The sequence below is a fragment of the Melanerpes formicivorus genome, unplaced genomic scaffold (genome assembly GCF_026170545.1).
Source record: "Melanerpes formicivorus ecotype bairdi unplaced genomic scaffold, bMelFor1.0.p_v2 SCAF_211, whole genome shotgun sequence".
Classification (NCBI taxonomy): Eukaryota; Metazoa; Chordata; class Aves; order Piciformes; family Picidae; genus Melanerpes; species Melanerpes formicivorus.
Window position 1 is genome coordinate 388,878 of NW_027142563.1, and position 20,338 is coordinate 409,215.

A 20,338-nucleotide genomic window follows, 5' to 3' on the forward strand; every position below is an offset into this window, starting at 1 on the left:
CAGTCCACACAACTCCAGACTCCAGTTAGCACAGGAGTTAGGGAAGGAGATTTTCCCAACACCTGGGGTGCTCCCAGCCCCCTCCTTCCACCACCCCTCTGCCATGCAAGGGCTGCTCTGCACCACCACCAAGGCCTGCTCAAGGATTCTGGGTGCTCATCACCCAACCTCATGGGTGCAGGATGGTTCCTCAGTGCTGCCCCACGGTGCCCAGCCCTGCCTGGTGTCCTTGCAGGAAGATGCTGAGGCTGTGTGGGGAGGCAGAGGACAAACTGGCTCAGGAGCTGATCCACTTCGAGCTGCAGGTGGAGAGGGATGTGATCGAACCTCTCTTTGTGCTGGCTGAGGTGGGCACGGGACAGGGGCACAGCTGGCTTGGGTGGCACTGGGGTGGGGTCTCAGCAGGCTGGGGGGCACTGGGTTGGGGACCACTGGGTTGGGGATCACTGGGTTGGGGGTCACTGGGATGGGGGTTACTGGGATGGGGGTTACTGGGTTGGGTGTCAGTGGGATGGGGGTCACTGGGTTGGGGACCACTGGGTTGGGGATCACTGGGTTGGATGTCACTGGGATGAGTGTCACTGGGATGGAGATCACTGAGTTGGGGATTACTGGGTTGGGGGTCATTGGGTTGGGGGTCACCAGGTTGGGTGTCACCGGGTTGGGGATCACTGGGTTGGGGGTAATTGGGTTGGGGGTCACCAGGTTGGGTGTCATTGGGATGGGGGTCACTGAGTTGGGGATCACTGGGTTGGGGATCACTGGGTTGGGGGTCACTGGGATGGGGGTTACTGGGTTGGGGGTCACTGGGTTGGGGGTTACTGGGTTGGGGATCACTGGGTTGGGTGTCGTTGGGATGGGGGTCACTGAGTTGGGGATCACTGGGTTGGGGATCACTGGGTTGGGGGTCACTGGGTTGGGGATCACTGGGTTGGGGGTCACTGGGATGGGGGTTACTGGGTTGGGGGTCACTGGGATGGGGGTTACTGGGTTGGGGATCACTGGGTTGGATGTCACTGGGATGAGTGTCACTGGGATGGAGATCACTGAGTTGGGGATCACTGGGTTGGGGGTCATTGGGTTGGGGGTCACCAGGTTGGGTGTCACTGGGTTGGGGGTCACCAGGTTGGGTGTCATTGGGATGGGGGTCACTGAGTTGGGGATCACTGTGGGATGGTGGTCACTGAGTTGGGGATCACTGGGTTGGGGACCACTGGGTTGGGGGTTACTGGGTTGGGGATCACTGGGTTGGACGTCACTGGGATGAGTGTCACTGGGACGGAGATCACTGAGTTGGGGGTCATTGGGTTGGGGGTCACCAGGTTGGGGGTCACTGGGCTGGGTGTCATCATTCCAGGGACTCACATCCAAAACAAGCCTGAGGGAAAATTCTTTACCCTGAGGGTGGTGAGAGCCTACCCCAGGCTGCCCAGGGGGGTGGGAGCTGCCCCCTGGCTGGCACCATTGCAGCTCAGGTTGTCTGGGGCTGTGAGCATCCTGCTGTAGCTGCAGCTGTCCCTGCTGGCTGCAGGGGTTGGCCTGGATGGACTTGAGAGCTCCCTTCCCACCCAGAACATGCAGATTTCTTTCCTCTATTTCCCCTCTGATGCAAATTTTACCCACTGGTTCCCTGCCCCTCCAACCCCCCTCCCTTTTCCATCCTGCACAGTGAGCTTGGTTCTGGTTTTACCTTCCCCAGCAGAATCATCAGGAGCTTTATGGCACTGCTGGTGTTGCTGGGGGGGTGAGTGGAGCCTCACCAGAGATTCACCTTGGTGAGCAGCTGCCCATGTGTGGGAGGCTTTGCACTGCCCTCCCCCACAGCCCTTCTCCTGCCTCCATCCAGCTCCCCAGTGCAGGGAGCTTGGATCCCCTAAGGATGCTCCTCTCCAGGATGTGCTGTCTGTCATGGGGGCTTGCAAGGAGGTGGCACAGCCCAGATGGGGACACAGAGGAGGGATGAGCTGTGCCATGTCCCTGCTGATGTTTCAACAAGGAGCTGCATCACAGAGTCACAGAGTGGTTAGGCTTGGAATGGACCTTAAAGCTCATCCAGTTCCAACCCCCTGCCATGGGCAGGGACACCTCCACCAGCCCAGGCTGCTCAAGGCCTCATCCAGCCTGGCCTTGAACACCTCCAGGGAGGGGACATCCACAGCCTCCCTGGGCAGCCTGTGCCAGTGTCTCCCCACCCTCACTGGAAAGAATTTCTTCCTCATCTCCAGTCTCAGTCTGCCCCCTCCCAGCTTCTCTCCATTGCCTCTCATCCTGGCACTCCCAGCCTTTCTTGAAGTTCCTTCCCAGCATCCTTACCTAGCCCCAAACCCCAGCCTTGCAGTCAGGTGTGAGCCACCCCACCCAGCTCCCTGGGGATGTTCATCTCCTGCCCTTCCTGGGTGGAATTTCCCCTTTCCTGCAGGTGGAGATCCCAAATATCCAGAAGCAGAGGAAACACTTGGCGAAGCTGGTGCTGGACATGGACTCCTCCAGGACAAGGTAGGAAGCAGCTGCAAAGCTGCTCTGTGCAGAAGAAAGGTGCCCAAGCCATGGGGAGCACCAAGGAGGGCACATCCTGCAGCTCTGGTACCCTTTGGAGCTCCCCCTGCACAATTTGGCTGTGTCCCCATGGTGCCATGGAGTCAAACTCTGCAATGAGCCAAAGATTCCTGCTCCTCTGCAGAACCCATGGATCCCTCTTCCCTGCCCTGGGAGTTCCTACATGATGGCAAAGACCTCAGTGCCAGGTTCTCCTGCTGCTGGAGAGTAGTGCTGGGATGTCCTTTGGGATCACACAGCACTTACAGGATGGCCAAGGGCTCAGGCCCAGCCAGCATGGGTTCAGGAAGGGCAGGTCCTGCCTGACCAACCTGATCTCCTGTGCCCAGGTGACTGCCTGGTGGATGTGGGGCAGGCTGTGGATGTGGTCTGCCTGGGCTTCAGCAAGGCCTTTGCCACCATCCCCCACAGCAAACTGCTGGGCAAGCTGTCAGCCCCTGGCTTGGACAGCAGCTCTCTGAGCTGGGTTAGGAACTGGCTGGAGGCTGAGCCCAGAGAGTGGTGGTGAATGGTGCCACAGCCAGCTGGCAGCCAGGCACCAGTGGTGTGCCCCAGGGATCAGTGCTGGGCCCCAGCCTGTTCAATATCTTTATTGATGATCTGGATGAGGGCATTGAGTCCATCATCAGCCAATGTGCAGGTGACAGCAAGCTGGGGGCAGGAGTTGATCTGCTGGAGGGTAGAGAGGCTCTGCAGAGGGACCTTGCCAGGCTGGACACATGGGCAGAGTCCAAGGGCAGGAGATTGAACACATCCAAGTGCCAGGTGCTGCACATTGGCCACAGCAACCCCAGGCAGTGCTACAGGCTGGGGTCAGAGTGGCTGAGAGCAGCCAGGCAGAGAGGGACCTGGGGGTGCTGGTCGATGACAGGCTGAACATGAGCCTGCAGTGTGCCCAGGTGGCCAAGAAGGCCAATGGCATCCTGGCCTGCATCTGGAACAGTGTGGCCAGCAGGAGCACAGCCCTGTGAGGAGAGGCTGAGGGAGCTGGGGTTGCTTAGCCTGGAGAAGAGGAGGCTCAGGGGAGACCTTCTTGCTCTCTCCAACTCCCTGAAGGGAGGTTGTAGCCAGGTGGGGGTTGGTCTCTTCTCCCAAGCAACCAGCACCAGAACAAGAGGACACAGTCTCAAGCTGTGCCAGGGGAGGTTGAGGCTGGATGTTAGGAAGAAGTTCTTCCCAGCAAGAGAGATTGGCCATTGGGATGTGCTGCCCAGGGAGGTGGTGGAGTCCCCATCCCTGGAGGTGTTTAGAAAGAGCCTGGATGAGGCACTTGGTGCCATGGTTTAGTTGATCAGATGGTGTTGGGTGATAGGTTGGACTTGATGATCTCTGAGGTCTTTTCCAACCTGGTCTATTCTATTCTATTCTATTCTATTCTATTCTATTCTATTCTATTCTATTCTATTCTGTTCTGTTCCGTTCCGTTCCGTTCCGTTCCATTCCATTCCATTCCATTCCATCCCATTCTATTTTCCCATCTCCCTAACTCTATTATGTGACCCCCCCCAGGCTGTGCTTTGGGTTTGTCTGGGGCTGTTGTGTTGGCCGAGCCCCACACATCTTGGTATCCCCTGGGGGAAGTCTGGGAGGTCTCCATAGTCCCCAGCATCATATCTGGGCTCTCCCATCACCTTCCTCACTCCTCCCAGCTGGGTGAGACTCATTCTCTCCTGAAAATAATCCCTTAAGTGGAGCCTGCTTAGGGACACTGAAGATCTTTGGGGTTGGGAATAGATCCTCCATCCCAGCCTGGCTTGGGGCTATTTCCATGGTGCCTTGGGACCACGATAGACTTGGCCAAGGCTGCCCTCCAAGTGTGTTGGGAGCCACTGGTGCCCATTCCTGCCATGACATCTCTGTCCTCTCTGCTCAGGTGGCAGCAGTCTGCAAAGTCCTCGAGCCTGGCCAGCAACCTGCAGCCCTCGGGGGCCAAAGCCGACGCGCTCAGGGAGGAGATGGAGGAGGCAGCCAACAGAGTGGAGATCTGCAGGGTACCTGCAGGGGCCTGGGGGACTGCTTCCTGCCTGGGCTGGGAGGACTGCACCTTCAATCCTGGCTTCAGCTTTGGGGCCCTTCACTCCAAGATGCACACTGAGGAGCTGGAGTGTGTCCAGAGAAGGGCAGCAAAGCTGGGGAAGGGTCTGGAGAACAGGGCTGGGGAGGAGCAGCTGAGGGAGCTGGGGGGGTTTGGTGTGGATAAGAGGAAGCTGAAGGGAGACCTCATTGCTCTCTACAGCTCCCTGAGGGACACAGCTGGGGCTTGGTCTCTTCTCCCTAGTCACAGGTGATAGAAGGAGAGGAAATGGCCCTGAAATTGTGATGAGGTCACACATCAAATCCTGGGTTCAGTTCTGGGCTCCTCACTTCAAGAAGGACATTGAGGAGCTGGAGTGTGTCCAGAGAAGGGCAGCAAAGCTGGGGAAGGGTCTGGAGAACAGGGCTGGGGAGAAGCAACTCAGGGAACTGGGGAGTGTTTAGTGTGGAGGAGGCCAGGGGGAGATCTTCTGGCTCTCTACAACTCCCTGAAAGGAGGTTGCAGTGAGGTGGGGGTTGGGCTCTGCTCCCTAGTCTCAGGTGATAAGAGAGGAAATGGTCTGGAATTATGCCAGGGGAGGGTTAGGTTGGAGAGGAGGAAAAATGTCTTTGCTGCAGGAGTGGTCAGGGATTGGCAGAGGCTGCCCAGGGAGGTGGTGGAGTCCCCACCCCTGGAGGTGTTCCAGAAAGGTGTGGCCATGGCACTCAGGGCCATGGTTTAGTGGCCATGGTGGTGCTGATGATTGTACTGGATGATCTGAGAGGTCTTCTCCAACCCAAACAATTCCATGACCTTACCCCATTCTTCATCCTCTTATTAACTCACTGCCCATGACCAATCCTCCTCTGACCCTCTCACCATCACCACTGGCCACTGCTGGGGCTTGACAGGGGCTGAAGGTGTCCCCCTCAAGCGAGAAACACTGCACCAGGGCTACCAAGTGTGGATGATGCTCCCCAGCCAAGCAGGACAGCCCTGGTTCCTGTCCCCATCCTCCACGTCCCACTGGAGCCAGAGACCATCCTGTTCCCATGGGACCCAGCCTGGGGCTGAGAGCCTGGAGCAGCCCCAGAAGGGATCTAAGCAATGCTCAGCAAGGGTTAAAGGGTGGGGAGCAAGAGGCTGGGGCCAGGCTCTGCTCAGTGGTGCCCAGGGACAGCACAAGGGGCAGTGGGCACAGACTGGAAGCCAGGAGGTTCCGTCTGAGCAGGAGGAGAAAGTTGTTTGTTGTGAGGGTGCTGGAGGCCTGGAGCAGGCTGCCCAGAGAGGTTGTGGAGTCTCCTGGTGTGGAGAGCTTCCAAGCCCAGCTGGGCACTGTGCTGCTGGGCAAGCTGCTGTGGGTGTCCTGCTTGAGCAGGGGTTTGGACTGGGTGATCTCCAGAGCTCCCTTCCAGCCCTACCCCGCTGGGCCTGTGGGATTCCAGGAGTGGGACAGTGACTAATCCTCTGCTCTCTGCAGGATCAGCTCTCTGCTGACATGTACAATTTCGTGGCCAAAGAAGTAGACTATGCAAACTATTTCCAAACTGTAAGTGCCACTGGTCCCCCAGGGCTCCTCCAGCCCTGTGCCTGGCAGGCAGGGGGTGGCAGTGGTGCTCTCTGTCCCCACAGCTGATCGAGGTGCAGGCAGAGTACCATCGGAAGTCCTTAGCCCTCCTGCAGAACGTCCTGCCCCAAATCAAAGCCCAGCAGGGTAAGTGTCCCAGGGGACTCTCCCACTCCTGCCTGTGACACTGAGAGCCCCTCTGCCACACCAGAGCCATCTGGGGCTTTGCCACAGCAACGAGCCAGCCCCGCTGTGACCCAGTGATGTGGTGCTGGGTGTGTGGCTGAGCAGCCTCCCCGTGCCCATCCCACTGCATCCCACTGCATCCCACTGCCCTGGCGCTGGGAAGAGCATCCCATCCCCATCCCCTTCCCATCCTCATCCCCATCCCCTTCCCAACCTCATACCCATCCCATCCCCATCCTCATCCCCATCCCCTTCCCATCCTCATACCCATCCCCTTCCCATCCTCATCCCCATCCCCTTCCCAACCTCATACCCATCCCATCTCCATCCTCATCCCCATCCCCTTCCCATCCTCATCCCCGTCCCCTTCCCATCCTCATACCCATCCCATCCCCATCCTCATCCCCATCCCATCCTCATCCCCATCCCATCCTCATCCCCATCCCATCTCCATCCTATCTCCATCCCATCCCCATCCTCATCCCCATCCCATCCCCATCCCATCTCCATCCTATCTCCATCCCATCCCCATCCTCATCCCCATCCCATCCCCATCCTCATCCCCATCCCCTTCCCATCCTCATCCCCATCCCCTTCCCAACCTCATACCCATCCCATCCCCATCCTCATCCCCATCCCATCCCCATCCCATCTCCATCCCATCCCCATCCTCATCCCCATCCCATCCCCATCCTCATTCCCATCCCACCCCCATCCTCATTCCCATCCCCATCCCATCCTCATACCCATCCCATCTCCATTCCATCCCCTGTCCCATTCCCATCCTCATCCCTGTCCCATCCAATCCTCATCCTCATCCCATCCCCATCTTCATCACCATCCCATCCCCATCTTTATCACCATCCCATCCCCATTCTCATCACTATCCCATCACTATCCCATCCCCATACCATCTCCATCCCATACCCATCTCATCCCATCCCATCCCCATCCTCATCACCATCCCATCCCCATCCTTATCACTATCCCATCCCCATCCCATCTCCATCTCATTCCCATCCTGATCCCCATCCCAGCAGGAGCAGGGAAGTCATTGTGCCCCTGTACTCAGCACTGGTTAGGCCACACCTTGAGTCCTGTGTCCAGTTCTGGGCTCCTCAGTTTAAGAAGGACATTGAGAGACTTGAAGGTGTCCAGAGAAGGGCAATGAGGCTGGGGAGGGGTCTGGAGCACAGCCCTGTGAGGAGAGGCTGAGGGAGCTGGGGTTGCTTAGCCTGGAGAAGAGGAGGCTCAGGGGAGACCTTCTTGCTCTCTACAACTCCCTGAAGGGAGGTTGTAGCCAGGTGGGGGTTGGTCTCTTCTCCCAGGCACCCAGCACCAGAACAAGAGGACACAGTCTCAAGCCGTGCCAGGGGGAAGTTTAGGCTGGATGTTAGAAAGAAGTTCTTCCCAGAAAGACTAATTGCCCATTGGGATGTGCTGCCCAGGGGGGTGGTGGGGCTGGCATCCCTGGAGGTGTTTAAGCAAAGCCTGGATGAGGCACTCAGTGCCAGGGTCTGGCTGATCGGATGGGGTTGGGTGGTCGGTTGGACTTGATGACCTTGGAGGCTCTCTTCCAGCCTGGTTGATGCTGTGATTCTGTGAGTGTGCTCCCCCTCCTCTCACCCTCTCTGCCCACCCCAGAGGCGTGGGTGGAGAAGCCCTCCTTTGGGAAGCCCCTGGAGGAGCACCTGGCGGTCAGCGGGCGGGAGATCGCCTTCCCCGTGGAGGCCTGCGTCACCATGCTGCTGGAGTGCGGCATGCAGGAGGAGGTGGGTCCTGCCCCTGCAGAGGCTCTGGGCACCTCCCCAGCCCCAGAGGTTGCCTGACAGCCTCCTGTGGCCTCTGTGAAGGGTCTGTTCCGCGTGGCTCCCTCCGCCTCCAAGCTGAAGAAGCTGAAGGCTGCCCTGGACTGCTGCGTGGTGGACGTGCAGGAGTACTCTGCTGACCCTCATGCCATAGCAGGTAGAGGCACCTGGGGCTGGGGGGCTTGGGGCTCTGGGGGGTGGTCCATCCCACTGTGGGCACCCTGAGGGTGGCAAGGAGGAGGTGGACCTGGTGGAGTGGGTCCAGAGGAAGGCTATGAAAATGATCAGGGGGGTGGAGCAGCTCTGCTACAAGGACAGGCTGAGGGAGCTGGGGGTGTTCAGCCTGGAGAGGAGAAGGCTCCAGGGAGACCTAATAGCAGCATTCCAGTACCTGAAGGGGGCTACAGGAAGCATGATTAGAGACAGTTTGCAAAGGCCTGCAGGGACAGGACCAGGGGCAATGGCTTCAAACTAGAGCAGAGCAGATTTAGATTGGATGTTAGGACCAAGTTCTGCACCATGAGGGTGGTGGAACACTGGCACAGGTTGCCCAGGGAGGTGGTTGAGGTCCCTTCCCTGGAGATACTCAAGGTGAGGCTGCAGAGGACTCTGGGCAACCTGATCCAGTTGGGGATGTCCCTGCTGACTGTGGGGAAGTTGGACTGGATGACCTTTGGAGGTGCCTTCCAGGCTGGACCATTCTGTGACTGTCTGGTGGTCAGGGGATGCTATGGGGTGCACCAAGCGAGAGGGACTAACAGTTGCTGTGGTGGGTTGAAATTCCCCCCCCCAGCACAGCCTACGACTGCCACAGGTGCTGTGGGAAAGGTTGGCAGTCTAAAGGTCAAGGAGGGAAACCAGTTGGTGCCCATGGGCTGGTGCCACCTGCAGTGCCAAGCCCCATGTCCCCTGTGTGCCACAGGAGCCCTCAAGTCCTACCTGCGAGAGCTGCCGGAGCCCCTGATGACGTTCGAGCTGTACGAGGAGTGGATCCAGGCCTCCAAGTGAGTCTGGGGCTCTGCCCTCCCTCCACCACCACACAGGTGGTGCTATCTCGGGTCCCCAGGAATGGTTTGGGGGCCACAAGTTATTTCTGAGGTGGCATTTGAGGTGTTTCCTCTGGGCTCTCAGAGCTGGGTTCCTGTGATGCTCCCTGAGCAGTGAGAGTTTATTTAGAATAGAATAGAATAAACCAGACCAGGTTGGAAGAGACCTTCAAGATCATCGTGTCCAACCCATCAACCAATCCAACCCACCCAAACAGCTAACCCATGGCACCAAGCACCCCATCAAGTCTCCTCTTGAACACCTCCAGTGATGGTGACTCCACCACCTCCCCAGGCAGCACATTCCAATGGGCAATCACTGTCTCTGTGTAGAACTTCTTCCTAACATCCAACCTGAACCTCCCCTGGCACAGCCTGAGACTGTGTCCTCTTGTTCTGGTGCTGGCTGCCTGGGAGAAGAGACCATCATCTGCCTGTCTACAACCTCCCTTCAGGGAGTTGTAGAGAGTGATAAGGTCACCCCTGAGCCTCCTCTTCTCCAGGCTGAGCAACCCCAGCTCCCTCAGCCTCTCCTCACAGGGCTGTGTTCCAAACCCCTCACCAACTTCGTTACTCTTCTCTGGACTTGTTCCAGCAAGTCAACCTCCTTCCTAAACTGAGGAGCCCAGAACTGGACACAGGACTCAAGGTGTGGCCTAACCAGTGCAGTGTACAGGGGCAGAATGACCTCCCTGCTCCTGCTGGCCACACTGTTCCTGATGCAGGCCAGGATGTCATTGGCCTTCTTGGCCACCTGGGCACACTGCAGGCTCATGTTCAGCCTACCATCAACCAGCACCCCCAGGTCCCTCTCTGCCTGGCTGCTCTCAGCCACTCTGACCCCAGCCTGTAGCACTGCATGGGGTTGCTGTGGCCAATGTGCAGAACCTGGCACTTGGATGTGTTCAGTCTCCTGCCCTTGGACTCTGCCCATCTGCCCAGCCTGTCCAGGTCCCTCTGCAGAGCCTCTCTACCCTCCAGCAGATCAACTCCTGCCCCCAGCTTGGTGTCATCTGCAAACTGACTGATGATGGACTCAGTGCCCTCATCCAGACCTCATTGTCTCTTAACCCTGATGGGATTATCCTTCAGCCCTGGGATCACCCTGGTCCAGAGCACCCTGGTCGAGGTGGCTGAGCTCTCCCAGCATCTTTTGGCATGCCCTTGGGTGCTGGTGCCATTTCTGGCCAGCTGGCTGAGAGAGCTCCTGCCTATGTTCCCGGGGTGCTCTGCACCATGGAACCCCAAACCCAGTGGGGTTGGGCCAGCTGAGGTAGAGCTCCAGGGGCTCTGGTCCACCATGGGGGATGTTTGAGGTGGAGAGATGTTGGGGAGAGTGAGGTAGGAGAAGGAGCATCTCCTTTTGGGGTGAGAACCACCTTGGTGGTGCCTGAAGGTAGGTCTGAACCATGTTCCCTACCCGCTCGGAGAGTACCGGAGCCTGGCAGGGATGTGGTGGTGGCTCACTAGAGGGGACAGTCCCCAGGGGTGGCAGGTCAGGGAGTGGGCTGTTGTTCTGGGGGGGGGCTGTTGACAGTAATTTCCCTCTCCAGAGAGAGCACATCCCCAAAACACAGACCTTGGGTTGGCTGCACAGGGGTGAGGAGAGGACCAGCACCCAGCCTGCCACCGAGAGCTTTCCTTCTCAGTTGGACAACGTTTGGGAGTTTATTTACTTGCATAGTGCTGAGGGTCTCACAGGGACCCTAAGGGCAGGGCTGGTGGGGTGGAAAGCCCTGGGGTGGCATGGGGATGGGGTTTGACCCTCTTGCCCACCTCCTCACAGCATCCCAGAGCAGGAGAAGCGGCTGCAGGCTCTGTGGAACGCCTGCGAGAAGCTGCCCAAAGCCAACTACAACAACATCAGGTGAGCCTGGGGCTGGTGGCACCTTGGGGAGGGGATGGGTCCAGATACCCCAGCACAGCTCTGGGTACCCCCAGCACAGCTCTGGATACCCCAGCATGGCTCTGGGCACCCCAGCATAGCTCTGTATCGAGCCATACATATCGGTACCCTGGCACGGCTCTGGATACCCCAACATAGAGTCTTTAAGGTTGGAGAAGACCTCTTAAGATATCAAGCCCAACCTTCTACCCAACACCACCAGGACCACCAGACCAATGTCCCCAAGTGCCACATCTGCACATGGCTCTGGGGACCTCAGCACAGCTCCACTCTCCAGGTACCTGATCAAATTCCTGGCCAAGCTGACCGAGTACCAGGACATGAACAAAATGACTCCAAGCAACGTGGCCATCGTGCTGGGACCCAACCTCCTCTGGCCACAGGCTGATGGGTAAGGGGTCCAGGTGGGAAGTGGGGAAGAGGGTGAAGAGGGATCTGAGGCCAAAATCCCACTGGGAATCACAGTAAGGGTTGGAAGGAACCTCTGGAGATCATCCAGTCCAAAAAAAATCCCTGCCAAAGAAGGGTCACCCAGAGCAGGTCACACAGCAACACATCCAGATGGGCCTTGAAAGTCTCCACAGGAGGAGACTCCAAAACCTCTCCTATTCCATTCCATTCCATTCCATTCCATTCCATTCCATTCCATTCCATTCCACTCTACTCTGTTCTATTCTAGTCCTATTCTACTCTACTATACTCTACTCTATTCTATTCTAGTCTAGTCTAGTCTATTCTATTCTATTCCATTCCATTCCATTCCACTCTACTCTACTCTACTCTACTCTGCTCTACTCTGTTCTATTCTACTCCTATTCTACTCTACTCTACTCTACTCTATTCTATTCTATTCTATTCTATTCTATTCTATTCTATTCTATTCCATTCCATTGCACTCTACTCTACTCTACTCTACTCTGTTCTATTCTACTCCTACTCTATTCTACTCTACTCTCTATTCTATTCTATTCTATTCTATTCTATTCTATTCTATTCTATTCTATTCTATTCTATTCTATTCTATTCTATTCTATTCTATTCTATTCTATTCTATTCTATTCTATTCCCTCTAGGCAGCCTGCTCCAGGCCTTCAGCACCCTCACAACAAACAACTTTCTCCTCCTGCTCACATGGAACCTCCTGGCTTCCAGTCTGTGCCCACTGCCCCTTGTGCTGTCCCTGGGCACCACTCAGCAGAGTCTGGCCCCAGCCTCTTGCCCCCCACAGCTCCTTTAGCTCTTGCTGAGCATTGCTCAGCTGCCCTCTGGGGCTGCTCTTCTGCAGGCTCTCAGCCCCAGGGCTCTCAACCTTTGCTCCTCCCAGAGCTGCTCCAGGCCCCTCAGCAGCTTTGCAGCCTCCCCTGGACTCTCTCCAGCAGTTCTCTGTCTCTCTGGAACTGGGAATCCCAGAACTGGACCCTCTTGCTGAGCCAAGGCAAGGTCACTTAGAGAAGGTCACCCAGGAGCACATGGAGGTGGGGGCTGGAGTGTCTGCAGGGTAGGGCCAGGCTGTGGTGGGGCTGCTGACTGCTGCCCACTGCCCTGCAGGAACATGACGGAGATGATGACGACGGTGTCGCTGCAGATCGTGGGCATCATCGAGCCGCTCATCCAGCACGCAGACTGGTTCTTCCCTGGAGGTAGGCTGGGCTGGGCTGGGCTGGGCTTTGTGGGACCTCCCAGACCTCCCTGGGGAAGGAGTGCTGGGCTCCCATATCGATTTTTGCCAGCCCCCTCTGCTCCCTTTGACTTCAGAAGGCCTCACGCAGAGGCCTGGCAAGAGTCATCCCAGCAGTGAGCACAGCCCAGCCCCTGCATGGAGTCACAGGATTGTCCCAGCTGGAAAAGCCCTCTGAGGTCACCCAGTCCAGCCATCAACACCACCATGGCCCCTAAACCATGTACCCCAGTGCCATGGCCACACCTTTCTGGAACACCTCCAGGGCTGGGGACTCCACCACCTCCCTGGGCAGCCTCTGCCAATCCCTGACCACTCCTGCAGCAAAGACATTTTTCCTCCTCTCCAACCTAACCCCCCCAGCACAATTCCTGCCATTTCCTCTTCTATCACCTGAGACTAGGGAGAAGAGCCCAACCCCCACCTCACTGTAACCTCCTTTCAGGGAGTTGTAGAGAGCCAGAAGATCTCCCCCAGGCCTCCTCTTCTCCACACTAACCACCCCCAGCTCCCTCAGCTGCTCCTCCCCAGCTCTGTTCTCCAGACCCTTTCCCAGCTCTGTTGCCCTTCTCTGGACACACTCCAGCTCCTCAATGTCCTTCTTGGAGTGAGGAGCCCAGAACTGAACCCAGGATTTGATGTGTGACCTCATCAGTGCCCAATGCAGGGGGACAATCACTTCTCCAGTCCTGCTGGCCACTCCACTGCTGATCCAGGCCAGGATGCTGGTGGCCTTCTTGACCACCTGGGCACTGCTGGCTCATCTTCAGCTGGCTCTTGACCAGCACCCCCAGGTCCTTTTCCACTGGGCAGTTTCCAGCCACTGTGCCTCAAGCCTGGAGCCTTCATGGGGTTCTTGTGTCCCAAGAGCAGGATCCAGTACTTGGCTTTCTTGAACCTCATCCCATTGTCCTCAGCCCATGGATCCAGCCTGGCCAGACCTCTCTGCAGAGCCTTCCTACCCTCCAGCAGATCACCACAGCCACCCAACGTAGTGTCATCTGCAAGCTGACTGAGGGTGCCCTCAGCTCATTGATGATGTTAAGCAGAACTGGCACCAGCCCCAGCACTGAGCCCTGGGCAACACCACTTATGATCAGCCACCAGCTGCACTTAGCTCCACTCCCCACCACTCCTTGGGCCTGCCCAGCAGCCAGGTTTTAACCCAGCCCAGCCTCTGCCTGTCCAACCTGTGACCAATCAGTTCCTCCAGGAGGATTCCATGCTCCAGGACCCCCCTGAGCATTCCTGCAGTGCCAATGGAATCACAGCATTGTCAGGGCTGGAAGGGACCTCAAGGCTCAGCTAGCTCCAACCCCCCTGCCATGGGCAGGGACACCTCACACTGCAGCAGGTTGCTCACAGCCACATCCAGCCTGGCTGCAAACACCTCCAGGCTTCCACCACCTCCCTGGGCAACCTGTGCCAGGCTCTCACCACCCTCCTGGGGAACAACTTCTTCCTTACATCCAATCTGAATCTCCCCATTTCTAGTTTTGCTCCATCCCCCCCTGACACCCTCAAAAGTCCCTCCCCAGCTTCCTTGGAGCCTCCTTCAGATACTGGAAGGCCACAATGAGGTCACCTCAGAGCCTTCTCTTCTCCAGACTGAACAACCCCAGCTCCCTCAGTCTGACCCCATAGCAGAGCAGCTCCAGCCCTCTGCTCATCCTTGTGGCCCTTCTCTGGACGCCTTCACAGTATCACCAAGGTTGGAAGAGACCTCAAAGATCATCAAGTCCAACCTTCCAGCCCCTCCAGATCCTTCCTGGCACAGAGGCTCCAGAGCTGGCCCCAGAGCTCCAGCTGTGGTCTCAGCAGAGTGGAGCAGAGGGGCAGAATCCCCTCCCTGGCCCTGCTGGCCACAGTTCTGCTGCAGCCCAGGCTCTGCTTGGCTCTCTGGGCTGCAAGTGCTCACTGCCGGCTCCCGTTGAGCGATACCCCCAGCCCAGCCCTGAGTGAGGACACCCAAACCAAGGTGTGCCCCCTCCCTCTCCTTCCTTGCCCTCAGACATCGAGTTCAACGTGACAGGCAACTATGGCAGCCCCATGCACGTCAACCACAACGCCAACTACAGCTCCATGCCCTCCCCGGACATGGACCACGCGGAGCGCCGGCAGCACGACCAGGGCCGGAGGCCGCTCAGCGTGGCCACCGACAACATGATGCTGGAGTTCTACAAGAAGGATGGGTAGGGCCTGTGAGGTGCCAGGGGTCAGGGAAAGGGCAGTGGTGGCGTTGCTCCACCCTTCTGGGGGAGCTGACTCTCAGCTGGTGGGGCTTGGGTGGGCTGGGGGTCGGGGGGAGCTTTCCATGCTGGCAGCCCGAGAGCGATAAACATCTGCTGCCAGCCGGCTGGAGATGGGAGTGGGGTGGCCTGTGGGGCGGCACTGGGGCTGTGCTGTGCCAAGATGAGGGGCTCAGGGGTCTTCAAGGGCTGTGGGCTCTGCTCCAGAGCAAAGCTCCCCACCCCCAGCCTCTGCGTGCCCCTCACCGCAGGGACCACAGCCACAGGTCAGCTCCAGGAAACAGCCCCTGGCCTCCCCCCAGCCCCAAAGGTGTGTCCTCAGGCCTCCCCCCAGCCCCAAAGATGTGTCCTCAGGCCTCCCCCCAGCCCCAAAGGTGTGTCCTCAGGCCTCCCCCCAACCCCAAAGGTGTGTCCTCAGGCCTCCCCCCAGCCCCAAAGGTGTGTCCTCAGGCCTCCCCCCAACCCCAAAGGTGTGTCCTCAGGCCTCCCCCCAACTCTAAAATGTATCCCCAAAGCTCTCCTCATCTCCAAAGGACATCCACAGAGCTCTCATAAATACGTACTCAGGGCTCTCCTCATCTTGGAAGAACGTCCCCAGGGCTCTCCCCATCACCAGAAAAATGCCCCCAGGGCATTCCCCATCTCCAAAATCCAACCCCAGGGCTCTCCCAATTGCCAGAAAAATGCCCCCAGGGCATTCCCCATCTCCAAAATCCAACCACAGGGCTCTCCCCATCGCCAGAAAAGTGCCCCCAGGGCTCCCTCCATCTCCAAAATCCAACCCCAGTGCTCTCCCCATTGCCAGAAAAATGCCCCCAGGGCTCTCCCCATCTCCAAAATCCAACCCCAGGGCTCCCTCCATCTCCAAAATCCAACCCCAGGGCTCTCCCCATCTCCAAAACTATGGCCCCAGAGCTCCTCATCCTGAAAGAACCTCCCCAGGGCTCCCCCAGTCTCCAGAACATGTCCTTAAGACTCTCCTCGTCTCCAGCACTCATCACTGAATTCCTCCCCCGCTCCAGAACCTTCCCCCCAAGGGCTTTCCTCAACTCCCCAGACACATGCAGGGCTCTACAGCCTCATCTGGGAGTAACCTCCTTGGTGCTCTCCCCATCTCCACCAGCACCCCCCCAGAGCTCTCCTCCTCTTGGAAGAACATCTCCAGCTTTCTGCCCAACTCCAAAACCATCTTGAGCTCTCCTTGTCACTGGCTTAGCCTGGTCCCCTCCTGTCCCCTCCCTCAGAGTCCTTTGTCCTTGCAACTCCTGTGCCAAGGTTGGGGTGCTCCACACTAACCTCCCTGTGTTTCTGCCCACGCAGCCTTAGGAAAATCCAAAGGTACTGTATCTGCTGGAGGGGCTGGGAAGCTGCTGGGAAGCTCCTGGGAAGGTGCTGGGATCCCAGAATCCGTCCCCTAGGTTGGAAAAGCCCTTCAGGATCACCAAGGCCAGCCATTAACAACCCTCTGCCAAGCCCCCCGCTAAACCATCTCCCTCAGCACCCCAGAATTGTTTGGGCTGGGAAACACCTCGAAGGTCATCGAGTCCAACCAAACACCCAGCACCACCATGGCCACTGAACCATGGCCCCAGGTGCCATGGCCACACATTCCTTGAGCACCTCCAGGGCAGGGTCTCCACCACCTCTCCTATGAGGACAGACTGAAGGAGTTGGGGCTGTTCAGTCTGCAGAAGAGAAGGCTCCCAGGTGACCTCATTGTGGCCTTCCAGTATCTGAAGGGGGCTACAGGAAGGCTGGGGAGGGACTGCTCAGGATCTCAGGGAGTGATAGGACTAGGGGGAATGGAATGAAGCTGGAGGTGGGGAGATTCAGGCTGGAAGGGAGGAGGAAGTTCTTCCCCATGAGAGTGGTGAAGCCCTGGAATGGGTTGTCCAGGGAGGTGGTTGAGGCCCTGTCCCTGGAGGTGTTTAAGCCCAGGCTTGATGAGGCTCTGGGCAGCCTGATCTAGTGTGGGGTGTCCCTGCCCATGGCAGGGGGGCTGGAACTGGATGATCCTTGTGGTCCCTTCCCACCCTGACTGATGCTGTGAGACTATGACCCCCCTGGGCAGCCTGTTCCAATGCCTGACCATTACCCCAGCACTGCCAGGGCACCACTAAACCCTGGCACTCAGCACCACATCTACACAGCTCTGAAACCCCTCCAGGGATGGGGATTGACTGCACCACCTCCTGGGCAGCCTGACCATTACCCCAGCAGTGCCAGGGCACCACTAAACCCTGGCACTCAGCACCACATCTACACAGCTCTGAAACCCCTCCAGGGGTGGGTACTGACTGCACCACCTCCCTGGGCAGCCTGACCATTACCCCAGCACTGCCAGGGCACCACTAAACCCTGCCCCCCAGCACCACATCTACACAGCTCTGAAACCCCTCCAGGGATGGGGGCTGCAGGGCTCGCCCTGGGGTTTGACAACCCTTTGGGGGAGGAAATTGTTCCTGACGCCCAGGATGGTGCTGGGAGGGTGCCTGCTCGTCCCTGAGGACAGAAGAGGTGGGTGGGTGGCACAAAGTGTACCCCAGCCACCCCCCACTTCGGCCTTGGGGGTTGGTTCCCAGCAGCTTCCCGGTGGGAGAGGCGCTCTGGGGGAGCAGTTTCCCCCCGCGCCGAGGGGCCGGGCGGCGGTGCTGAGCTCCTGTCTCTGTGTCCCCCCAGCATGGGCGTCAGGGTGATGGACACCTCGTGGGTGGCTCGTCGGGGCCCCGCGGCCGTGCGCAAGGCCTCCTCCACCCCCCCGGCCCTGCACCCCCCCCCGCCCCCCGCCGACCTCCCCGCAGCCCCCCACTCGCCCATCCCCGAGCACTCTCCGGACGTCTCGGCCGCCCCTTCCCCTCCGCCCACCGGCCTCGGCTTCCCCCCAGCAGCCGAGCGGACAAGGTAAGGCACCGGCACCACCGGCACCAGCGAGGGGGGATCGCCCCGGGGAGGGGGTCCTGCGGCTGGGGGTACAGGGAACCTGGGGAGGGACTTGTGAGGGTGTCAGGCAGTGACAGGACTGGGGGGGATGGATCCGAGCTAGAAATGGGGAGATTCAGATTGGCTGTGAGGAAGAAGTTGTTCCCCTTGAGGGTGGAAGAAGTTGTTCCCCAGGAGGGTGGTGAGAGCCTGGCACAGGCTGCCCAGGGAGGTGGTGGAAGCCTCCTGCCTGGAGGTGTTTGCAGCCAGGCTGGATGTGGCTGTGAGCAACCTGCTGTAGTGTGAGGTGTCCCTGGCCATGGCAGGGGGGTTGGGAATGGCTGAGCCTTCAGGTCCCTTCCAACCCTAACAATTCCATGATTCACCCTGGGAAGCAGAGAGTGCTCAGCATCCCTGCAGAGGAGCAGGAGCCTGGGATAATGGGAGCAGAGAGTGCTCAGCATCCCTGCAGAGGAGCAGGATCCTGGGACAATGGGAGCAGAGGGAGCTCAGCATCCCTGCAGAGGAGCAGGATCCTGGGACAATGGGAGCAGAGGGAGCTCAGCATCCCTGCAGAGGAGCAGGAGCCTGGGATAATGGGAGCAGAGAGTGCTCAGCATCCCTGCAGAGGAGCAGGAGCCTGGGATAATGGGAGCAGAGAGTGCTCAGCATCCCTGCAGAGGAGCAGGAGCCTGGGATAATGGGAGCAGAGAGTGCTCAGCATCCCTGCAGAGGGGCAGGATCCTGGGATAATGGGAGCAGAGGGAGCTCAGCATCCCTGCAGAGGAGCCTGGGACAATGGGAGCAGAGGGAGCTCAGCATCCCTGCAGAGGAGCAGGATCCTGGGATAATGGGAGCAGAGGGAGCTCAGCATCCCTGCAGAGGAGCAGGAGCCTGGGATAATGGGAGCAGAGGGAGCTCAGCATCCCTGCAGAGGAGCCTGGGACAATGGGAGCAGAGGGAGCTCAGCATCCCTGCAGAGGAGCAGGATCCTGGGATAATGGGAGCAGAGGGAGCTCAGCATCCCTGCAGAGGAGCAGGATCCTGGGACAATGGGAGCAGAGGGAGCTCAGCATCCCTGCAGAGGAGCAGGATCCTGGGATAATGGGAGCAGAGGGAGCTCAGCATCCCTGCAGAGGAGCCTGGGATAATGGGAGCAGAGAGTGCTCAGCATCCCTGAGAGGAGCAGGAGCCTGGGATAATGGGAGCAGAGGGAGCTCAGCATCCCTGCAGAGGAGCCTGGGATAATGGGAGCAGAGGGAGCTCAGCATCCCTGCAGAGGAGCCTGGGATAATGGGAGCAGAGAGTACTCAGCATCCCTGCAGAGGAGCCTGGGATAATGGGAGCAGAGGGAGCTCAGCATCCCTGCAGAGGAGCAGGAGCCTGGGATAATGGGAGCAGAGAGTGCTCAGCATCCCTGCAGAGGAGCCTGGGATAATGGGAGCAGAGAGTGCTCAGCATCCCTGCAGAGGAGCCTGGGATAATGGGAGCAGAGAGTGCTCAGCATCCCTGCAGAGGAGCAGGAGCCTGGGATAATGGGAGCAGAGAGTGCTCAGCATCCCTGCAGAGGAGCCTGGGATAATGGGAGCAGAGGGAGCTCAGCATCCCTGCAGAGGAGCCTGGGATAATGGGAGCAGAGAGTGCTCAGCATCCCTGCAGAGGAGCAGGATCCTGGGATAATGGGAGCAGAGGGAGCTCAGCATCCCTGCAGAGGAGCAGGAGCCTGGGATAATGGGAGCAGAGGTAGCTCAGCATCCCTGAGAGGAGCAGGATCCTGGGATAATGGGAGCAGAGAGTGCTCAGCATCCCTGCAGAGGATCCTGGGATAATGGGAGCAGAGAGTGCTCAGCATCCCTGCAGAGGAGCCTGGGATAATGGGAGCAGAGAGTGCTCAGCATCCCTGCAGAGGAGCAGGATCCTGGGATAATGGGAGCAGAGAGTGCTCAGCATCCCTGCAGAGGAGCAGGAGCCTGGGATAATGGTTGCAGAGGGTGCTGGGGGTGGGAGGCACTCTGGCCTCCAGCCTTCTGCTGCTGCTGCTTGTTGGGTTTAATTTTCCCTTTGCTTCTATTATTGTTATATTTATTTAGTGTTTGATTTTGCTTCAATTGATTTTTATCATTATTTTTAATTTCATTGGCCTCATTTTATCTCTCTTTCTTTATGATTCGATTTTAATTCATTCCCCACTATTTTTTCCCTTTGTTACCTTTTTTCTCCCTTTATTTTCTCCCTCTATTTTTCCTTCACCCCATTCTTTCCCCTTTCCCTTCTCCCCCTCTTTATCCTTTCCCCTTTCCCTTCTCCCCCTCTTTATCCTTTCCCTTTTTTTCCTCTTTTTTGCCTTTTTTTTTTCCCCATCCCCCTTTTTCCCTTTCCCTTTTCCCTTTTCCCTTCGCTTTTTTCCTT

General features: G+C 58.1%; 1 protein-coding gene across 2 annotated transcripts in view; it reads left to right on the plus strand.

The window, feature by feature from the left end:
• The window catches only part of ARHGAP44 (Rho GTPase activating protein 44), a 45,925-nt gene that overhangs the window by 22,482 nt on the left and 3,105 nt on the right, over positions 1–20,338 (plus strand). The window contains exons 5-18 of one of the 2 annotated variants that reach the window (XM_068169681.1): positions 236–347; positions 2,420–2,496; positions 4,430–4,547; positions 6,051–6,119; positions 6,203–6,284; positions 7,968–8,095; positions 8,177–8,288; positions 9,054–9,135; positions 10,964–11,044; positions 11,361–11,474; positions 12,632–12,723; positions 14,773–14,953; positions 16,331–16,348; positions 17,690–17,911. In XM_068169681.1, the coding sequence (XP_068025782.1) occupies positions 236–347; positions 2,420–2,496; positions 4,430–4,547; positions 6,051–6,119; positions 6,203–6,284; positions 7,968–8,095; positions 8,177–8,288; positions 9,054–9,135; positions 10,964–11,044; positions 11,361–11,474; positions 12,632–12,723; positions 14,773–14,953; positions 16,331–16,348; positions 17,690–17,911 (1,488 nt within the window). The remainder of the gene's footprint in view (positions 1–235; positions 348–2,419; positions 2,497–4,429; positions 4,548–6,050; positions 6,120–6,202; positions 6,285–7,967; positions 8,096–8,176; positions 8,289–9,053; positions 9,136–10,963; positions 11,045–11,360; positions 11,475–12,631; positions 12,724–14,772; positions 14,954–16,330; positions 16,349–17,689; positions 17,912–20,338) is intronic. The other variant, XM_068169682.1, reaches the window with a different exon arrangement.